At 39.3% G+C, this 21,465-nt stretch overlaps 1 protein-coding gene and 1 non-coding gene across 2 annotated transcripts; both read left to right on the forward strand.

Annotated features, from left to right (window-relative positions):
- The first annotated feature begins 6,293 nt into the window (after nucleotides 1-6,293).
- On the forward strand, nucleotides 6,294-6,364 carry trnag-ccc (transfer RNA glycine (anticodon CCC)). Its single transcript has one exon. It is a non-coding gene; the product is annotated as a tRNA-Gly (tRNA).
- A 247-nt stretch (nucleotides 6,365-6,611) lies between these two features.
- Nucleotides 6,612-20,772, forward strand: LOC148674324 (cytotoxic granule associated RNA binding protein TIA1). Its single transcript, XM_088624418.1, has 12 exons — nucleotides 6,612-6,793; nucleotides 8,218-8,314; nucleotides 8,984-9,082; nucleotides 11,302-11,356; nucleotides 11,886-11,973; nucleotides 12,281-12,356; nucleotides 12,572-12,680; nucleotides 12,919-13,014; nucleotides 13,142-13,226; nucleotides 13,816-13,954; nucleotides 14,411-14,556; nucleotides 19,675-20,772. The coding sequence occupies exons 1-12, from the start codon at nucleotides 6,765-6,767 to the stop codon at nucleotides 19,796-19,798; spliced, it is 1,143 nt and encodes a 380-aa protein (XP_088480544.1). The 5' UTR covers nucleotides 6,612-6,764; the 3' UTR covers nucleotides 19,799-20,772.
- The last annotated feature ends 693 nt before the right edge of the window (nucleotides 20,773-21,465 follow it).

Consider the following 21,465-nt stretch of genomic DNA (forward strand, 5'->3'; position numbering starts at 1 on the left):
ATTTCACTTGGAAAATTAAGGACACAGCAAGAGCTGATCAGTGGGGACTTCTCTTGTGGGGACTCAGACAGGAGTGCTCAGAGCTCTTTTCTCCCAGCTGGATGATTATGGCGTTCAGAATCTGAGCAAAGACACTGCTGTTGCATCATATATCATGCAAATACAAGACAGTGTTGATAAAAGTATCAACTGATAATGAAATACAGACAAAAAAGTTAATATACAATGAGCGCAATATACCACTGCAAAATAAGAAAAAAAAAACATAAACAGTTGGCACTAAAAGATATTTACCAATTGGTGCATAATTACCAATTGCTGTATTTTAGAGAGGTTTTATTCAATTACTTTTTTTTCTTTAACCGGATAGATATCAGACCATAAAGTAAACAAGACTTTCTGCTTCTCACATGGAGTACTGGTACAGAAAATGGAACATCTTCAAATTGACATGGCATTGCCCAGCTTTTCCACAGTGCATCCACAGCACGCCAGCTGTGGACTGGCGTGCACAAGGCCAAGCTATCAGCTTGAGGTGCTGCTGTGTCATCTCCACCACATGCTTTGTGTTTCCTCAGAATTGCATTACCCCTACGTCAGAAGTGGCCATTCCAATTAGACTGGGCTCTTAGAAATGTAGCACAGTCTTGCCCAGTGCTGGCTATGTTCCCCAAATCCACGTGCCACTTGCCAAATGTCAACCCATTCACACACCCACTGGTCTTGAATTCAAACTAACTGGGTCTGCTTTAATCAAGGCTGCTTGGCATGTGGCCCACTGCAGCTCACTCCCCGAATTCTTGACAACGTTTTTTGAAGGATACCAGAGGATTAGCTTATATGTTCTTCATATGCACTCCCCACACACCAGCTATCAGTGGGGAGGAGAGCAGAGTAATGTAGCCAATTCATAGATGGGGATTATTAGGAGGGCCACCAGGTTTACACCCCTACTCTTGTCGAGAAACACCCTGGGATTTTTACGTCTCATCCGAAGGACTGCGCCTGTTTACAGTATAGTGTCCCCATCACTATACTGGGGCATTAGGACCCACATGGACACCCCCTGCTGGCCCCACTAACACCTAGCAACCTTAGTTTATCCCAGGAGGTCTCCCATCCAGGTACTGACCAGGCTCACACCTGCTTAGCTTCAGTGGGTTACCAGTTGTGAGTTGCAGGGTGACATGGCTGCTGGCTATTTTTTTTTTAGATATCAATAAAGCATGTTCTTTAATCTGTTTAATGTTAATTTGAGGCTGCATCACCCCTACCTGTTCAATTCTCCCATTAGACAAAATCGCTCGTTTCTCTCCCCTCCTCGTTTTCTCTCCACTGTCCTGTCCCTCCATTCCCATCTGTCCATCCTTCCCCCTGTCTTCCCTCTCTTTAAATCTCCCTCTCTTCCACCAACAATCCTCCTCCACCTTTCACCCTAGTTCTCTCATACTGTCTTACCTCCCCTGCACCACCAAAAGCTGTCTTTCGAGCAGAAGGCAAATGGAATGAATGAATATATAAATATTGTGAGTTCTGTTTTTCTGTGTCCCTTGAATATGCAGCAAGTAGGGTTGGTGTATCTCATCTTAGCAACTGCAATGCAGTTTCTTGTCTTCACCAATGCGTATTTCCAAATTCTCATCGGTTTGTCTCCAACTATTTCACTGCTTTCTGCTTCAATCCCAGATTCCTGGTGTTCCCAATGTGCACATCTGTCTTAGTGGTTCATATGAGGGAATTCACTGATGACTGTGCTCTACAGGAGATGTGGGCAGTAACAGCGTCAGTGTGAAAGTATGCTATAATGGTATGGTGTGTAATGACAGGAAGAGTGCTGGGGGTGTTATGCTAAGAAACATGTTGGACAATGGCTTGGTGATGTGTATATCAGAAGTTATCACTCGCTGCTGAGTCACTCATATTGCTAGATTTGCCATTCACCCATTTTTTAACTGCTTTAACCAAAGCAAGGTTGATGGGGAGCCAGAACCTAATTCAGTAGGCGAAGGGTGCAAGGGGGGATGGACATTCATCCCGGGATCCATGGGAGGGAACACACACTCACACCAGGGTCAATTTTCCCCAAAAGCCAGTTAACCTACCAGTATGTCTATGGACTGTGGGAAGAACCCAGAGTACCTGGTGGAAACCCACACAAACACAGCGAGAACATATAAACTCCACACAGACAGCACCATGGGAATTGAACCCAGGGTCCCAGCGCTGTGAGGCAGCAATGCTGATCACTGCGCCACTGTGCCTCCCCACTAGATTTGCCAATTTTGACATGAGAAATTGTAGCCCAACTTGCCTTGGATTATCTAGATTTTGCAGATCTGTTCATTTGGTAACACCGCCTCTGAGACCCATGTTTTTCTTTTACTCTCTCTCACCTCCCTTCGCCACCTCTCTTTCTCTTTCTGCTTTTCTCTCAGTCTTTCCCTTCCCCTCCCTGCCTCTCTGCCGCTCTCACCTCCTGCTATATATAGACTCCTGCATTGCAGATATCTCATTGCTCAGGCCCTGCAGTTGTCTGTGAGCCACAGTGTTACAGGCCAGTGTTGGTCAAACATGTGGTTGATCGCCAGTCAGTACACAGACTGTGCGGTATCCCCAAGTTTCAGTTACCTCAGGAATACCAGACTTCATTAATACTGACTGTAACTCTCTGTGTTCAGCTAAAACATATACTAAAAGGGTGGATCCATCCAACTTGCTGAATATTAAAGCCTTTTTTGCCCACAAAGCCTATAAATTCTCAGATTGTGATTAGACCAATTAGACAATGAGGGAAACAAAAGAAAACCATTGCCTCACATGTTTTTTTATTTTCATTAAATCAGCTCTGGTATCACTTAAGACAAATTTGAAATACCAATGAGAATTTATTTAACAAACCACAGCACAGTTTGTTTAAGCCTTTCAGGTTTGTAATCCATGTGGTCTTATATTTTTGTGTGCTTTACAGCATTGTTCTTTCTGCTTTGTTTTCTGTCTTACTGGCTTTTAGGGAACAATCCGTTCACAGTCGATCGAAAGTGAAACATAACAATTACAATTGCAAGCAAAGAGTTTTTTTGCATTGGTTTGATATACAGTAAATCTTTCTTTGTACTACTTTAAATAGTCTGTAGAAAAAGAAAAAGAAGCACTTTGTATTCAAAAGCTACAAATCATAATGGCAAGACTGGGAGAAACTGCTGCTCTATAACAATTACTTTTAGGTGCTGTGCTATATGTCGGGTCTCACGGCTCTATGAAAATGCTTACCAAAACTAAAGGGGATCTTCAAGGGACAACATTCATCCTGTTCAAAATGGTTTCACATCAAATTCAATGAAACTTTTATGAAAATTTGTCAGTGGTCATGATTTGCTTTGTAACGTCTCATATTTAGTGTCAAACAACTTATTATAGCTGACAAGATTCGAATGCATTTCTGCTGCTGGGCTCCCCCAAAATCAGTTGTTTCTTAAGCCACTACAGACCTCTGCAATCCTGAAATCTGTCAGTAAAGATTCCAAAGTGTCTTTGAAATGTACACAGGCCAATGTTCTCCAGCTGGAAGTCCACTGTGCTCTGAGTTCTGGGATCTCATTCATTTTTTTCTTTTGTGGGGCTGCGTTACAGGAATTCATTATGCTTTATGTTTTATTCATGGTACTGTGGCTCATTCTGTCTTTCTGCTGTCTCAGTACAACTGAGGAGGGAGCTCAGAGGAGTGTGATTCTGTCAGGCATAGATAGCAAGACGCCCCACATTACCGCAGGCCCTGTGACAGCACTGCACTGAGCTCCTGACAGCTCAGAGGCAAGGTGCAGCCTCTACATACAGACTCTTCAAAAGATTCTGAATCACAGTGTACTGTAATTCTTAAGCTGGTCATTCCCTGTCAGTCATAACTTTGGAAGCTGCAGATCTGGGTATTTTTTAGAATAAATAGAAAATAAATAAATTGGTTATCATTTGGCATTGCTCATTCAATTATTATTTTAAGAACATACAAATGTTGAAAAATGAGAGGAGACCATTTGGTCCATAAAGCACTTTTGTTGTTAGTAGCTAATTAATCTGAGGATAATAACCAGATGTTTTTGTTTTTAAAGAAGCCAGGGTATCAACTACAAGAACATGGCCGGGTAGCTTGTTCCACACTCCCACCACCCTTTGTGTAAAATCGCCGCCTGTTTTCATTTTAAGCACTTCCAGGTGGTATCCAACGGTGCCCTCTAGTGTTGATTTAGGGAAAGTGCACCGCTTGACTTTGAATTTTAGCTGAAATATGCCTTTGACGTTAGATGTAAAATACCTACTGTACCTACTGTCTACCTACTATAGACAAGATAACATTTGCACAATTAACCCTAAGAATACACACAAAATACAGTAATTAAATAGGTGTAAACACAAAATATTGTGTTTTGACTTTATTTAAATGTTCACCGGTTATTTATTCATTATTCATACGTTATTTGGGGGTATGCATTAACTTGAAAACGAGCGTGAGTGGATTATAGCTGGAACCTGGAATCTACAATCCAGATATCTATTTTAGAATATAATAATACAATTTTTGCATACACTTATATAGCGCTTTTCTGGACACTCCACTCAAAGCGCTTTACAGGTAATGGGGACTCCCCTCCACCACCATTAACGTGCAGCATCCACCAGCCATAGTGTGCCAGAACGCTCACCACACATCAGCTATCAGTGTGGAGGAGAGCAGAGTAATGAAGCCAGTTCAGAGATGGGGGTTATTAGGAGGCTATGATTAATTGGCTACATTAATAATTAATTGTCTATTAATTGGCTACATTACTCTGCTCTTCTCCCCACTGATAGCTGATGTGTGGTGAGTGTACTGGCGCACTATGGCTGGTGGATGCTGCACATTGGTGGTGGTGGAGGAGAGTCCCCATTACCTGTAAAGCGCTTTGAGTGGAGTGTCCAGAAAAGCGCTATATAAGTGTAAGCAATTATTATTATTATTATTATTATTATTATTATTTAAAGGGCCAATGGGAAATCTGGCCAGGGCGCCGGGGTTACACGGGGTTATATGAATCTAGTCAGTCTGGAAAAAGTCATTGTCAGTTACACTAGACTCCGAACACATTTATTTCAGAATCAGATATCAGTGTAAATTATACCGTATTTTCGCTGTCGCCGAAAGTTTTGTTAACTTTGTAAATACTGATCGTTTCAGTTAGCTTTTACTTATACCAAAATGCTGTTTACATAACTGTTTTTTAATTTACTAACGCCATTTACTGAACTATGATCTTAATATAAAAAACAAATGCTGACAATACCTATAAATGTTTCGATTTATGGTCCTAGCATTCAAAAGCAGCTTTTCGAAGCGCAACACCTGTGAGTTTGTACTTCCATCTGGTGTTATGAAAAGGTATTGCAGCCTCAAATTAATTTAAAATCCACCGGGCAACAACATGCACTTAACAAGCCAGATTCCAAGCACTGTAAATTTAAAGAATTGTACCTTATAATAAAGCACAATATGAAGATGCAAGTATAATTTTTATGCCCATAATTTAAATCCTGAATTTGCTAGATGTTAGCTTGTATTGATCTGACTGTAATAGGAAAGACGACAGCGTGTAAAACTCCAACCCGATTAATTTGTTAACATGGAAAATAAGGATTAATGATTTTCAGTGTATTCCGTGTCTCGCATAATGTACGTAATGATAAAGTACTTTTGAGAAAATAATTAATACCAAACTTCTTTTCTAAGAGCTCGACACTTCGAAAATCCCAGGATTTTGCATGAGCCCCAATATTGAAGAGCCCCCGTCCAGTTGGTCTTCTGCTTCACCCAAGCTCGCCTGCTTGTGAAAGCTCAGGAACACTAACTAGTTTAAGCCACTGAGCATTCAATAGTGTTTCAATGGAGGGAACACTGGTTCGTGAGGGCTGAAGGAAATTCTGATTTGTATTCCAAACGATCTCTAAATAACTGAACACACTACCTACTTAACTGCTCGTAGTTGAATTGCTACAGTCCTTGACAAATTACTTAATTGCTGCCCGTAAAACAAATGCATGAACTGCGGCTCTGCAGGACCAGAGTTTATCTAGAACAAGGACGCAGATATTTCAGAGACACGTAGCAAATAAGACAACAGCAAATGTATCTCGCAACGTGTGCCGCGTTGCATTCTAAATTGCCTTACGTAAAAAGCTGATCTGCGCTTAAAATCGAGCAAAACAACTGACGTCATGGGGCTTACTTCTGTTATCAGCAACAAAATGGTAACAAAACGTCAGAAGCGCCGCTGGTGTAGTGGTATCATGCAAGATTCCCATTCTTGCGACCCGGGTTCGATTCCCGGGCGGCGCACGTATTTTCCTGGGGAAATATTTTTTTCTAACATCAACGTCGTTTGTAATTATTTTATTATTTATTTTTGTTTATGTCATAAATGAGGAAACAGGAAATACACAACAACTCATCATAAACCGAATGGTTTCATTTTAGGAACTTACAGTCCCGAAACTGACGTCTGCGCCGAACGCTTTTGACTGTTCCTAGCCACCGCGGCACCCTACTGCGCATGCGGGCTGCTATATCCGCTCCGACTCAGCCGCCATCTTGTGTTGCTTTTCTATTGTTCAGAATAGGAGCAGGCGGCGACGGGAGTTTGTGTGCTTCAAGCCCTACTCGAATAAAACCCCGTCGAAAATTAAAAAAAAAAACCACAAGGGTTCACTCTCAGGGTTCGAGCGTTTCCTCTGTGAAAATGATGGACGAAGAGCAACCCAAGACTCTGTGAGTATATATTTTTTGTGATTTTTTTTTTTGTTTCGATTTCTGGCTGGTCCGTGTTCAGACGGAGCTTCATTCAAACGTGCACACTCTTGGCGCTGTTGGGGAGTACGCACTTGTATTAATCGCTCCGAAACTGTCCGAGATAGGATCCGAGTCTTTCCAAATATATTTCTTTCGACCGGTGTCTTTTAGCGCAGAAGAGGGGACGCGGACAGTCCGTGATTCGGGATATGTTGTGCGGACGAGTGAAATGGGCCTGCGATCAAAGCTCACGGCTTGGCTGCGGTTACCCGGTTTTCTGTGTGATGACGTGACTGTTTTAGCGGCCCTTGTACAGTTATCAATAAAAGTACCGCGTCGGGGGGAAAACAAAGAATGTAATTTGTCCACCCTTGGTCGTTTATTGCTGTCGTTTTCTTTATTTTTCGGTATGAATGTTCGGGGTTTTGGGTGGTGTGCTGGGCTGATGAGGGGACAAGGCCTAGTTTCGTGTCATCTGAGCTGTCGGACTCGGTTACGTTTCCCCAAGGTGTCCGGCGCTGCCCGGGGAACAGTTTAAGACGGCTCCCAGCTATCGATGTTTTGTGGTCTTAGTTGTCCGACAAGTTTATATTAATCGTTTCTAGAAGATAACTGGAATAACTGAGTTCAAGGCCCTCCAGGGTAAAACGGTTTTGCGGTGGGTTCAATGGCGCCTTACCACCCCCCACCCTCCCCCCCCTACGCCTTGCTGAATTATTCTTTGTTTCAGTCGCCAGCCAACGTCCTGTGTGTTTAGAGATTATTTTTTTTATATCGTTCTTTATTTTTGGCGCAACGGCGTTTACGAGGCCGGCGCTGCGTTATAGTCAAAATGGTTGCTCATACGCTGGCCGTAACACGCTTGCCGTCTTTTGTGGCAGTTACAGGCATTTCTTTGTTATTGTGTAACTATGGAGTGATTTATGCTCCTTTGTTTTATTTGCGTTCAAACGAGATATATATATATATTAAAAAAACGAGAAACGATCGCTACTCCATGTTAGCAGTCGAACGCGATCCGGGAAATGTTTTGCCCACGAAGACGTGTTCAATTCTCCCCCCCGGTTGTTAATTTGCGAGTGTCTGCACCATTAAGATACCTAGAGGACTGACGCAGATTCGGGTCGAGTGAAGGTATGAAGGGAATGCGGAAAATACGGATGTGCCACCACGCCGAGCTCTTCCTTGCGTCATCTCATTTTCTTGAACTTGTTCTTAACTTTTGTTGCACACGCAGTGCAGTGTGCAGCTGCTTTACTTCACAGTGGTTGTGGGGGGAAAAAATAAAAAAGGCCTCGTACTTCTGCCGTTTTTAAGGACTGACAGTTTAAGGACTCTCCTGAAGGAGAGCTTTGTTACGCTGTTGTTCACCCGGTGTTGTGTGTTGGGTTTTTTTTTTACAGGTACGTAGGGAACCTTTCCCGGGATGTGACCGAAGCCCTTATCCTTCAGCTCTTCAGTCAGATTGGACCGTGCAAAAGCTGTAAAATGATTGTTGATGTAAGTATCAATCTCCAGGTGCAAAAGAAACGAAGTGAGGTTGGCGGATTGCCCTGTCTCTGAAACGGGCATATCCGTGTTCTTGTTTTTCTTGGCCCCAGTTGAGTATCACGTTTTGACACGTATAGGTGAAACCTGTGCAGTTGCCAAATTTTGTTTTTCGTACGCATTTCAAATTTGTGGTAAATGCGTGCAATTGTGAGCTGGCATGCCCTTAGTTGCACATAACCTTTCATCACAGGGTGATGCGGTTCCTGGTGAGTCGGTCTATTATCCTTCAGGCTCCATGGGTTTTTGTGTTATAATAGGACTGATTTATAGTGCATCCGAGTTCGGATTGCCTGCAGCAGTGTATTCAGATAGTCCGGACATGCCAAGGTAGTGTTCTTGGACCAAATTGCCTTCCTGGTTTCGTGATCTATTTATCAGGCAAGGATGGGTTTCTCAACTCTCTTCATTACTTGGTGCTTCTCTTAATGAGCAGGCTGTGAAAGGTGTTCCATTGGAATATGTATCTTGCTTGTACACAACTGTACAGTGGGTAAAGGACTATGGAAAAACTCTTACTAGGGGTTTCAAAGTCTAACAGTATAACAGTATACATAAGCCAGTTTGGGCATACTGTGATGTCATATTTGCTTAAAGTGCTCAATGTGTTCCTATCTACAGACGGCCGGCAATGACCCATACTGCTTTGTGGAGTTTTATGAGCATCGGCATGCTGCTGCTGCCCTAGCTGCCATGAATGGACGTAAAATAATGGGTAAGGTAAGCTATCGTATCTACAGGGTGAGTTGGGCTGGGTGGGGATGGAACTGTGCATACTACTGTTCAGTGTGAGGATGAGTTTTTTTTTCAGCTGCTGTTTTGTAGACCTTGTTAGCCATCGTACTGTGCTTTACACACAAATCACTGGTGACTTTTTGTTAACAAGGCTTTAATGTCAAAAGACTTGACACTGGCAGCAGATAATTTGTATTGTGCAAGTTGCAGGTTCTAGATGTATGTTTATTTATTTTTGTGCAATGCCAAGTTGGAAAAGTAGTTCTTAACATGGAGTAAAATGATCCTCGTTTCAGGTTATTTTAGACAGACATTTGACAAATCTGCACATTTTTAAGTGTTTTGAATGACGCGTCTCAGGAAAGATCGCGGTTTCTAAAGATCCACAAGTTGCTTTTTAAAATAAGGACAACTTTTATAGCTGGCCCCTAATGTTTGAATACATCCAGATTCCAAATTAAAACTGAAATGTGCGTTTTAACGGTGTCTCTAAACAAGGTAAGTAATTTCTGAAACAATTTGGCTCACTTTTATCACATGCAACGCGTTAATCTGTTAAGTCAAGATCACTGTTCAGTTTGTCAGCAAAGGGGTAAACTGTGATAGTTCGATTTCCTCTCTGAACCAAGTGCCCCATGTTACAATGTACAAGCTATGAAAGTGTTAGTGACATTCTCAAGCTCAGTGACTTTTTCCACTTTGTATTGGCAGTGGCATTAAACTGGCTTGAACAACTTCATTTTTGCAGAAACATTTTCACACAGTTTGCTTAAGGAAAGACTTAGCTTGAAAATATTTCAATTCTGGTATACAAGTGACATCTAATTTTGAATCTGAGAAAATGTATCGTATTGATTTGCAAATCCTCATTTTGTGAAATGGTGCAATGTTTTTTCTAAGTAAAATGTAGACATTCTGTTACATCAATATAGTTGTTGTGCTGTGTGTAATTTGACTGAGAAATTGCGTCAACAGTGAAGGCCACTCTGTTTTTGGTTTGCACTGGCTGGATGCCTAGTATCTGTACTTCACTTTTTAAAAAATTTTCCTTATACTACTAACTGAAATGCCTGTAGCTTTAGCAGGAAAATGTTTATATTTCCTGTCAATTTTTTTATACAGGATTGTATAAAAAGTCTTGGGACACCAGTAGTTTCGATAGATGGCTGCTTACAGATTTTACATCTTCCTTGAACACAAGATAAGGCTTACAATGTTTTTTTTTGTGCAAATCTTAAGTCTTGAGGATCATTAACAATCTACAATTAGTCATTAGGTCATAGCTGTAATTTTGTCATTAATATACAGGGAAGATGGAACTGCTAGTTTGACAGATGTTTCTCAGATTTGTTTTCCTTCTGTTTCTCAAATATATTTATGCAAGTGATGGGGATGTTGACTAAAGAACAAGTCTTGATGCATTCAACAGAGGAAACTTATCATGATTATTGCTGCATGCATCAGTGCCTGTGATGCCTTGAGTGTCTGTTTTGAGGCAGATCCGTTTAATTAAAAGGCTTATTAGTGCTCTATGTAATCTAGCAATAGCAGCAGTGTTTCCTCACACTATGGCGTTGCAGTGTCTTCATTTCAAATGTAAGTGCACCACAATTAACAGTAAACAGTTCATTTGCAGTGCAATAATAATAAAAGGAAATAAAACCATGGTTTTATGAATTTGTCATGAGGATAAAATTGAAAGAATTTGGAACATTCAGGGTGTCCCGTGACTTTTGATATGATATTCATAATTTTTAGACTTAACACAGGGTGGTTATAAAGTAAGTGCTTTGATTTGTACTTCCCTTCTGTCACTGCACTGTAGTCCCCAAGTGCCTTGCCCTATAGCCACCCATATATGCCTCATGTTTTTGCAAAAGCTGTAGCTTTAAAAAAACATTCAGTTTCAAATATTTTATCCTCAACAGGTAATGAAGGACCATTGAGGAGTTAAACAAGTTCATATTTTCACTCGTTTGTAAGTTCCTTGTTATTTAGACCTTTTTACTCTTACTAAATTATTCCAAATTACAACTAGAGAGAAATTATGCAAATATTTCATATGATTGTGATCAGGTTGTCTCATCACTGCAAATGTTGAGAGATTCTCACATTGTACATAGGATTTTAGTTTTTTACCACAACCGTTCTATGCATGCTTATTTGAATACATATGCAAATTGTTGCTGTTTTTTTTTTTCTAGGAGGTTAAAGTGAACTGGGCCACAACACCAAGTAGCCAGAAGAAAGACACAAGCAGTAAGTATTTTCATCATAATGCTCATCAGGGAGACCTTCCACACAATTTTGAGGAGTAGTAGTAGTATAGAAAGTTGGATGAAAGTGTAGTGAGGTTGAAAGATCTGTATTACCAGAAAGCGTCACCAAAGGCAGTAGTCCTCTAAGTCTTGTGGAAATTTGTACCAGCTGCCATCCTGTGGGTTTTGGAAAGGTCTGGATATGGCCATATCCTGACTTCCTTCTAGGAACAGCTAAAAGAGATCCCAAGATTAGTTGGCTACCGCTAAAAAGGCTAAATAGCTTGAAAAGTTTCCTTTTGTTTGGCGCCTCTGTTTCATGAAGAATTTGTACAGACAGTGAAAGAGCTGCTTCAATTTAATTAACTTTAATGTAGTACATTCACTGCTTTTTTGAGAGAGGTTGTTGTGGTCTTTCCACAGACCGCCTTATAACTAATTTAGCTCTGAAGTCCTTGGATGAAGAGCCTAAATATTATATTCCAAATATTACTTAAATGAATTAAATCTGTATGTTCCATTTCTTTTAGATCATTTTCATGTCTTTGTTGGAGACCTGAGCCCAGAAATCACCACAGAAGATATTAAAGCAGCCTTTGCACCATTTGGAAGAATATCGTAAGTGCTTACACTTTTTGCTATGAATGCATACAGTCTGAATACATCCATTCAGAAACTGGGCTTCATAAACATCTTTACAATTTTTTATTGATTTAAAAAAAATTGGTGTATGCTAGTGAATTCTGTTAAAAAGACTTGTCTTCTTAGTGTCTGCTAGGTGTCTAGAGCCACTAGTATTTGACTTTCAATAGCGCATTAATTCAGTGTTTAAAAGGGTGTAAATTACTTTGAGCTTGTTAAACAATTTTTAATGTAAGTTTCACATCTTGATCCTTCCAACTGATTGTTTTTTTTGTGTCTGCAGTGATGCACGTGTGGTGAAAGACATGGCTACCGGTAAATCAAAAGGTTATGGATTTGTCTCTTTCTTCAACAAATGGGTGAGTTTTTTTCCCCCTGTTTTTCAAGCGGGCTTCTGCGTCGTTTCATGAGAATTTAATTCAGACACTGCTTTTTTGTAAAACTGAACTTTATTGTAGATACTCATGGTATGATTATTTTAAGAGTAACTTAAATTGCAGACAACTTAAATCTGATATTCAAAAACTCATGCAACATATGTTTTGTTTTATGTGCACACTTTGTGTTAATACAGGATGCAGAAAATGCCATTCAGCAAATGGGAGGACAGTGGCTTGGAGGGAGGCAGATCAGAACAAACTGGGCTACCAGAAAGCCCCCTGCTCCCAAGTCTACCTATGAAAGTAAGTTGACTTGCTAATGTTAAAAGGGTATTCCCCTTTTTATGTAACACCAATTTGTAAGCATTTCATCACCCCTGCTACACAGCCCATCTGTACCAAAATCATTTGAATTTAAATGAACACTGAATTCAAGATTTTAAACTTTTTGGGGGTTCTTGAGCAAGTAATTTTTAACCTTCTGTGCAGTATTGAATTCCATGTGTTTTCTGCTAAAGGTGTCTTCACTCTTCCTCAACAGCAAATGCCAAACATCTGTCATTTGATGAGGTAGTGAACCAGTCTAGTCCAAGCAACTGCACAGTCTACTGTGGTGGAGTGACATCTGGGCTGACGGGTAAGTGCTTTATTGCTAGGGCAGATCTATCCTGGCATTGGATGGGCGGCCTTGTAAATAGTGGTTGCACAAAGTATGGAGTTACATATTGTTTTTATTTTTCTAATACCTTTTGTCCTATTTTCAGAGCAACTGATGAGACAGACCTTCTCCCCTTTTGGGCAGATCATGGAAATCCGAGTTTTTCCTGACAAAGGTTATTCGTTTATCAGGTATGTGAAGCTTAAGCACCCCTATTAAGTATTGGCGCGTCCAGTCTAAAATGATTTTTCTATTCATTTGTTCACCCACAACACTAAAACTAGTTCATTCACAATTCTGAAAGAGGTTTGTAGTCTTCTCAAGGAGTTGCCACTTTGTTCCAATGAAGCCAGAGACTGTACATTTGGTACTTCCTTTTGAATCAGGGGTGATGCAGGGCGTGTGGAGAGATCATTTTTGGTGATATTTGACCGAATGCTGCATTTTACTGTAACTGGGTAATTGGTCATTTTTGGTCAGCATATGACTAGATATTTAATAAATGCACTGTTTTTATGATGTAATCTAGAGAGACAGAGAAAGGTTGAACATTAGAATGTAAAATGTTGACTGTTGATTAAAAAAAACTGTATATATAAAAATATTGTATGTAATAAACATTTGCATGACAGCCATTATATACGGCAGTCATGTAAATTCTGACCAAGCAAGCCCATTTATCTAATCCTTTTCAACAATTCTTCCTATAATTGGTTCTCATGTAAGTTTTAACACTTAATTCAAAGGAAGGTCTTCCTGTTTTTCTTGTACTTGTTCTAGATTTAACTCCCATGAAGGAGCAGCTCATGCTATTGTGTCCGTGAATGGGACTTCAATAGAGGGGCATGTGGTCAAGTGTTACTGGGGCAAGGAGACTCCAGACATGATGAACCCCATGCAGCAGGTACAAGTGCCCCAGGTATGGAATGGAGACCTTTTCTCTTATGAATCATCGTTTGTGTTTTGAGCACAGGCCGCAGAGTGGCATATTTTCTGCAAAATTCAAGTTTTGTTAGAAATCAAATGGCTGTTAATTGTTTTATCCTTATCTTTATTTTAAAACTTCCTTCCTTGCATCATCAGTACAGTAACAAGTGATTTCTACAAACATAATGTAGGGTATAAAATGGGAAAAAAAAGCAACATAGCCCAGGATTTGTAATGGGCATATTGCATAAATGCCTATGCTACCTTTGAAGCACCAGGGTGAATGTTTACAACAGACTGTTTATTGTAGGTAACCTTTCGTCACTGCACTCTGTTTATACATATGTACCTGTATCTGTATCCGAGATCTTAAAAATCTTTTGAAGTGCAGTTCTGAGTAGGAGTAGAGGACCTTGAACATTAAGAATGTCAAATCTTTCTTTTGCAGCAAAATAAAGTAGGCTTTGCCCAGCCATATGGGCAATGGGGACAGTGGTATGGCAATGCGCAGCAGATTGGTCAGTATGTCCCCAACGGTTGGCAAGTGCCTACATATGGAGTTTATGGGCAAGCATGGAACCAGCAGGGCTTCAAGTAAGTAAGCGCAGTGTCTGCCACCGTGCTGGTTTAAAGATGATATTCTAGGACACGTTCTTCGTTCTGTCAAATTGAAGATTTCCCAAGTTCCAATGAGAAGTCGAGGAAGTCTGGGGAGTTACCTGCATTTACTAAGTATTTTGAGCTTTTTTTCTTTTTTTAGTTCATGCTTTTTTCCCAGAATTTATAGGTATACTGCCCATTCCAAGGCACGCACCTGATCATTTTCCTCATCTTACCCATCTCAACACAGTTGAACTCTATGAACTGAAAAGGTTCATTTCAATCTAATACTCTTGAAAGACATGACTTTCGGACTAGAGGGTGGGCTTTGCCTCACTCCTTCCTGGTGTTAATCATACACAAGTGCAATGCAGTTTGTAAGTGGATCTGCCCCACTTTTGGGTACAGTTGAAATGTTGCATTTGATACATAAGCAGACATCCAACTTTTTAAAAATTTTCCCTCCTTGATTGTGTATGGTGTCATTTTTTAAAATGAACTGTTAACATCTGAATTTTGAATTGTTTTGTAATCAGCAGTATTGCTCATATGTACTTCAGAACATCATATACAGATTGCTGTTAATCGTGTTCTATGGGGGAGTTTGGGCCGTATGATGGGGATTTGTAATTAGTACATTAGTAGTCTGTTGTCCTGTTCAAACTGGTCATAATGTGTTTTAGACATTGTACAGTTTACTGGGCTAGGGCTGCTTTGGTCAATGTTTTTCAGAAAAAAACATGCTGCAATACAATTAAGTTTTCTTTTTGTGCATATTCAGCATAGCCCAAAGATAACTGTGACCCTGCATTGGTTTCTCATCTTTGGTATAAAACTTTTCTTCTTTTTAAAATATAGTATTTCTATATCAGTGCTCTAAATTTGTGTAGCCTGACATATGTGGTTTATGTACCAGTCAGGCATGTAAATTTCTTCAGTGACATTTGCAGAAAAGTGTGTTTTTAAACCTCAAACTTGAACATTTGCACCCAGATCCCTTTTAGCACCATGTGTTGCATGTTGTTTCCCAGTGTGATCAACAGTTTCTTGCTTCTGTGGGAAGGGTGAATTGAGTAAATGCTTCCTTAAATCAAGTTCACAATGTTGAATGTGTATTATGATGCTTTTCCATAAGACATGTAAAATTGAGAAATATTACCCCTGAAAAATGTAAATTAAGTATGCTTTTGATCAACAGTCATTAATTTTGTATAGAATTTTGACAGCCCTGTTCATTTTGACACAATTAGTTTCCTCTGACTTTCATGCAACACTTTTAAGTAACCAGAGGGCCTTAGCTAGAACTAGCTTGCTTTTTAATTGTCAAACATTACAACATCAGCATCAGAGACGGTCACCGAAAAAGACGATATGTAAACGAGGTGGACAGAAAACCAAACTAGTGATGACATCTTTAGTGTTCAAGTGACAAGGCTAATTTGACTCCTAATCACACTGGCCATGCCATTTTAAAGAACTGCAGGAGTCAAGAGTGCAATAAATAGACCTGCCCCATCTGAAAGCTGCCTTTCAAGGCTTTATTTGATTATTATCCTTGGTAAATCCGAGTTAGGCTGTTCATACATTGATATGGGTAAGAAGATTGGCCTCAGACCCTGCTCAATTTCTGAGTTAAAGTGTAGCAGCACCTGGTCAGATCTGTTAATGAATAGTGTCATGATGCTTGAATGTTAGCTGGAAGGGTTTAAAAGTTGGTGCTTGGCATACATTATTCCGTATTCAGTGATTCACTGGTCTGATTTTCATCTGCTACTGATGACCATTTCAAGTGGTTTTGTTAGTGCATCCAGTTGTATTTACCAACAGTAAGTTTCACTGGGAGCTGTCAGGGAACTTATTTTTGGAGGTAGTGTCTTTTCTATTTTAAGTAGGTGGTTAAATGCTGAATTGAGTATTTTGAGAGCATCTGATTTGGGGTATTGATCACCAAGAGTGCAGTACACTTTGTTTGTACCCAAACTTCTTTTATGTGGCTTTTGGGTTTCCTTAAGAGTGAGGTTGGTGAGATCACAGTACTTGTGTATGGTTGTCAGTAGCAGGTGGAAGCCGGTATGTAGTGAAATAATTCCTTGGGTGGGTCATGGGCTTGTGGGGCTGCCTGTCTTAGGTGTGTTTTCATCTTTTGTCATATCCCTCTGACACAGAATAGGTGTTTGGAATATCGGTGCCACACTAGAGTGTTCCTTGATAATGCTAAAAACGTCTGACTTCCAACCAGCTAGACTGGTCCTGGAGACATGTAGGCTATTAAAAGTGCTTCCACTTATGACACAAAGCAAAGTTATTCTGCACATGAATTACATATCGGGAGAGACCTGCATACCCAATTTTCCAAGATTGTGGAATTGTGCTTGATGTTAATATGGATTGGCATTGGTGCTTGTAAGGTTTAGTAAACATTTGCCTGCAGTGCTCACTTCTACTGCATACCCTGGTGATTGGCATGTAGAAATAGGACGCTAATGTACCACTATTTTTATACAGATGAAAGTGAATCATTTTAGTACTGCCTGATAGTTTATCAATTTTGTGGGTGATAAGATGCATATCATAGGAAAAGTGGGATTTCTTATTATCGTGACAATGTCAAGAAATATCAGCCTAATTTTGTATTAAATGCTGATTTTGCAGTTAATCAGTAATTGGCAAAATGGACAGTGCCTCCCCTGTCAGAGTGATCAGACATTTGTTTGGTGTTTATTCAAATGTTATTTTATTACAATCCTCTGCAAAATTGGAAAGTAACTTCACAAGTTTTTAGCAGTTTTGTGTCAATTTTTTTTCCTGGAAGGAATAAAAGGCTACTATATTCATTTGTCCATGTCTGAATATTTCAAATGCATGTAACCCTAACATTCAGTATTCATATGTGCTTTAAACTGTCCTTTTGACTTTAGGTAGATGGTCATTATGCTGTTTAAAACTTTAAATATATAAAACCCAACTGAACTGTATTGCATTTCTGACATTGGTTTTAACATCTTTTAACTGAATCAACTTTAACAGATTGCATATATAATACCCCCATGATTTATTTTCTTCAATAGCTGGAGGGGAAAACTTTTGAAGTCTTAAAATGCTTACTATTCTAAATGGTGATGTGAAAAATGAATAGAACTGACATATAGTCAATTTCACGTTAACTGTTGCACTGTGCGAAGGTCTTTGACTCGAGCCAAAATCAAGTGAATAATATTTAGATGCACACATTAACAATGTTAATAGTATCCCAGTAGGAACTGAAAACCCTCTGGAACTAAAATATTTGTAAAATCAGACTTAAGCCAGTGCTGCTCTTACAGGAAAGAGAAAAGGCTGCCATACTAGTACTACTTTCCCCTGGCTGTCTTTTTATGAGGAGAGGAAAAATGGTAATCGCTTCTTACTAGTGGTCACTTTTGAATACCTGATGACTGCAAGTTCTATACAGTGATAAACGGTTTGTAAAGTGGCTGTTTCTGTTATTGCTCTGCTTGAGCAAAATGTTTGTGGTCTTGAAACCTAAAAGTAGGAGGATCATCTACAATATAATATTGACTGTGGGCAGATATAGCCATCAGTCCTGTACTATTAGGAACATGCCCTGTTTTTGTAAAAATTCAATCAATATTAAATTAGTACAACTGTGACAGTTTTCCTCCTTATTTCAGCATCCAAAGGTTTTTTTTGACACATAAAACCGTGCTCGCCAATTAGCTCACATTAATACTATTACCTCTGAATTTTGCTGGGGATTGACTGAGCTACTGTGATCTTTGCTATACTCAAACAAGTCACATTTACAAGTCAGATTTATTCATGAAGATAACTTTTCAGGAGCAATCAAAAGGTTAGGGGAAGTATGCTATAAAACCATAATGTCTAGGGCTCTCACCTTTGGACTGGGCTGCTAAAGAGCTGAGCTGTAGGCAGTCCTGTTACTGGTTTAACACTACTTGAACAGACCCACGTGCTGTAACTTGTGTGTCCCATTCAAAGATCAACTTGCACAGCTCTGGTCTTTGAAGGTCTCAAGGTCTTATTCTTTAAGATAACTAGTTATCTTACTTGAGCACCTAACTTAGTACATGGGGGGGGGGGGCTTAGGGTACAAAAACTAGGGGATTTTTGGGAGTTTTAAGACCTTCCAGGATGTGTTGTGTGTTCCAGGTCATTGTTTCAGTGTGACCTTGTGAAAGAGTCATATCTTCTTTTTAAAACATTGCATGTTCTGTGTGATATGGTGTCCCTAGAGTTTTGCATTTATTTCAGCGATATGGCTGAATTTGACTACAGCAAAAGTCTGTTAACTCCAGAATGGACTTGACTGAACATTGCAGAAATCTTAAACTTCAGTCTTTACCAGCAACTGATGGGAACCAATAAGTAGATAAAAATACAGAACTTGGATTAGACAATACTTAACATTTTCGTCCTAGGCACGTGTTCTTAACACCGCATAAATGTTTTTGACATAGCATGAAATGCCCATTGCTTAAAGTGATACATCTGCAAGACCAGGCTTATTTTCCGCAGTGCATGTACTGATTTTCAGTGAACATAAAAATTTAAATTGTCTTTAGCAAGGCTGTGATGCTTTTTTTATATGGCTTCAATGCTTTAAATTACAGTGAATGACCAAATCCACTTTGTGGACTTCTCACTGCATTCAGCTTGTTCAAGAAATATATTTTTTTTGCTTTAGGTAGTGCTTTTTCCTTCACCCCTTACATTTTGGTTCATGATCTGTCAGTTTATATTTTGACCTACTGCTAATGCAGTGCAAATGATGGAGATGCTCCTAAATCTTTTTAAACTTTATACCAGTTACTTGTGGTGGAGCATTTTGTGTACGAATCTTTCTCCTTCATTCTTTTAGACCCAGAAAATTGGTGTTTTAAATTGACCCATCCTACATTTGTAGTAGGCCTGGACCAAACTTGTTTCATTGTAATTTGCACAAAATTCCAGTGTGAAGGGGGTGGGGATGGCAAATTTAATCTTAATCAAATGAGTTTAGTAATAACACCAGTTTTATTGACTGGCCGCTGTTTTCGTTAGTAGTTCCAAACTTGAGTAACCTGACGGTGGTGTTTTTTTTTCTTTGTCTAGTCAAACACAGGCCAGTGCTGCGTGGACGGGTGCTAACGTCAGGGTTGAGCCCACACAGGGACTGAATGGCTGTGTGATAGCTAACCAGGCAGGATTTGGCACGGCGGGATACCAAACACAGTGATTAAGGCGTGATAAGGCACGCACATACAAAATTAATACAAGTTTAAAAGGACTATGCCTTTGTCAGTTTAAAAAAGGAAAACAAATGTGACCTTTTTCTACAGGGAATTAAAGTAAATTGATATTTTATAATGAGGACGTTTTTGGTTTCTTGTCATTTGGACTGTCATTAGTTATTGGTGTAATTTTTGTCCAAGAAGGGGATGGCCCCAGGTGAATGGGATAAAAATCATGTAAAATGTTCACGACCTAACACATTGTTTAGAAGTTGTTTTATGAAAAATCTTGGATGTCAGCTGTTGTACATTTTTTTTTTAACTAAACAAATTGCAGGGATTACTGCCACTTTTTTGTTTTAAAGGCAGAAAATATTGCACAATACTATTGTTTTTTTCACAAAATTGATGTACTTACACAAATGATAGGTATTTTTAAATTTTGCATTCCACTTTTTCTTTTGTATTGGAGGGCTATTACAAAACTGTTGTATGTAAATAACCAAACATTTAATTCAGATCAAATGTTTTGAAAGTGTATAAAATCAAGTAAAACCTGTTATTACTTTTTTTTTAATCTGTTGGAAGCAACTCTGTTAACACTGGTCCAGGAGAATCTGTTCATAGTGCATGTTTGTGATCCATCTAGGTTAAATTGATGCATTGCTATGCAGTGCAGAATTAGACTAATTAGACATCTGTGTATAAAATTGATATTTTGATTTATGAAACCTAAATTGATCAGAAAGGTGCACTGTTAATTAATTGAGGTTATAATACCAGACTTGGACAAGACCCATTACTTTGCCTTATTTCCATTTATTTTATTTAAACCAGCTATCACTAAGAGTAGGCAGTGCCTAAAGACATTCTCAGACATGCTTTTGAAAGAACCTTTTTTTAATGTATATGCTACTATAACGTGTTCTTGCTTTAATGTCCCATTAAAATGCAAATGCATATAAATACACTGTGATAACCTGTGTGGTCTTTTTCTATCATTTACCTATTTTACTTTGGCTGTGATGTACACTATATAAAAATTATGGGATGTTGCTACCCTTGACACAAGTAACAAATGAAAAATCTGGTTTCCCTTACTAGAGCTAATAAATACAGAGGCTCAATCTAGAAAGTTATGCTCTATCACGTGCTCAATTTGATGAATAATGTATACTGCTACACAAGACTTCATGATTGCTCCTTCACCCCTAGAGAGAGACTGTGCTGCCTAGGAGGGTAATTGTGGTCTTCTCACTCAGGCACATTCATAATCCATAAACTGCCAAATGAACAGGAAGTTCTGTATGATGTTTGACAGTTATTGTATAACCTGGAATGTTATCGAGATCACAAAAGTAGTTCTTGATTGTAAAATTCTGATTACAGGAGGGTCCCATTTTATAGTAGAACTTTCATTAGATGGATAATATGTCATGTCAAAGCATAGAACAGCATAGAGAACAGTTGCTTTTGATGTAGGATGGGAGTGGGTATTAATTTTCATAAAACGGTTATTTTGAAGAAATCAAATGTTAACTGCATGTTTTCAAAGTATGATGCTGACCGCATCTCAGTAGCCTGTAGGAAGATAGTGGCTGACTTCTCGGTTTCCGGTTGTGTTGTAAGAGACCAAGGTTAACGTATGGCGGGGAGGTAGTAGGCAGATCAG

The sequence above is a fragment of the Lepisosteus platostomus genome, chromosome 3 (assembly GCF_059453375.1).
Source record: "Lepisosteus platostomus isolate fLepPlt1 chromosome 3, fLepPlt1.hap1, whole genome shotgun sequence".
Taxonomy (NCBI): Eukaryota; Metazoa; Chordata; class Actinopteri; order Semionotiformes; family Lepisosteidae; genus Lepisosteus; species Lepisosteus platostomus.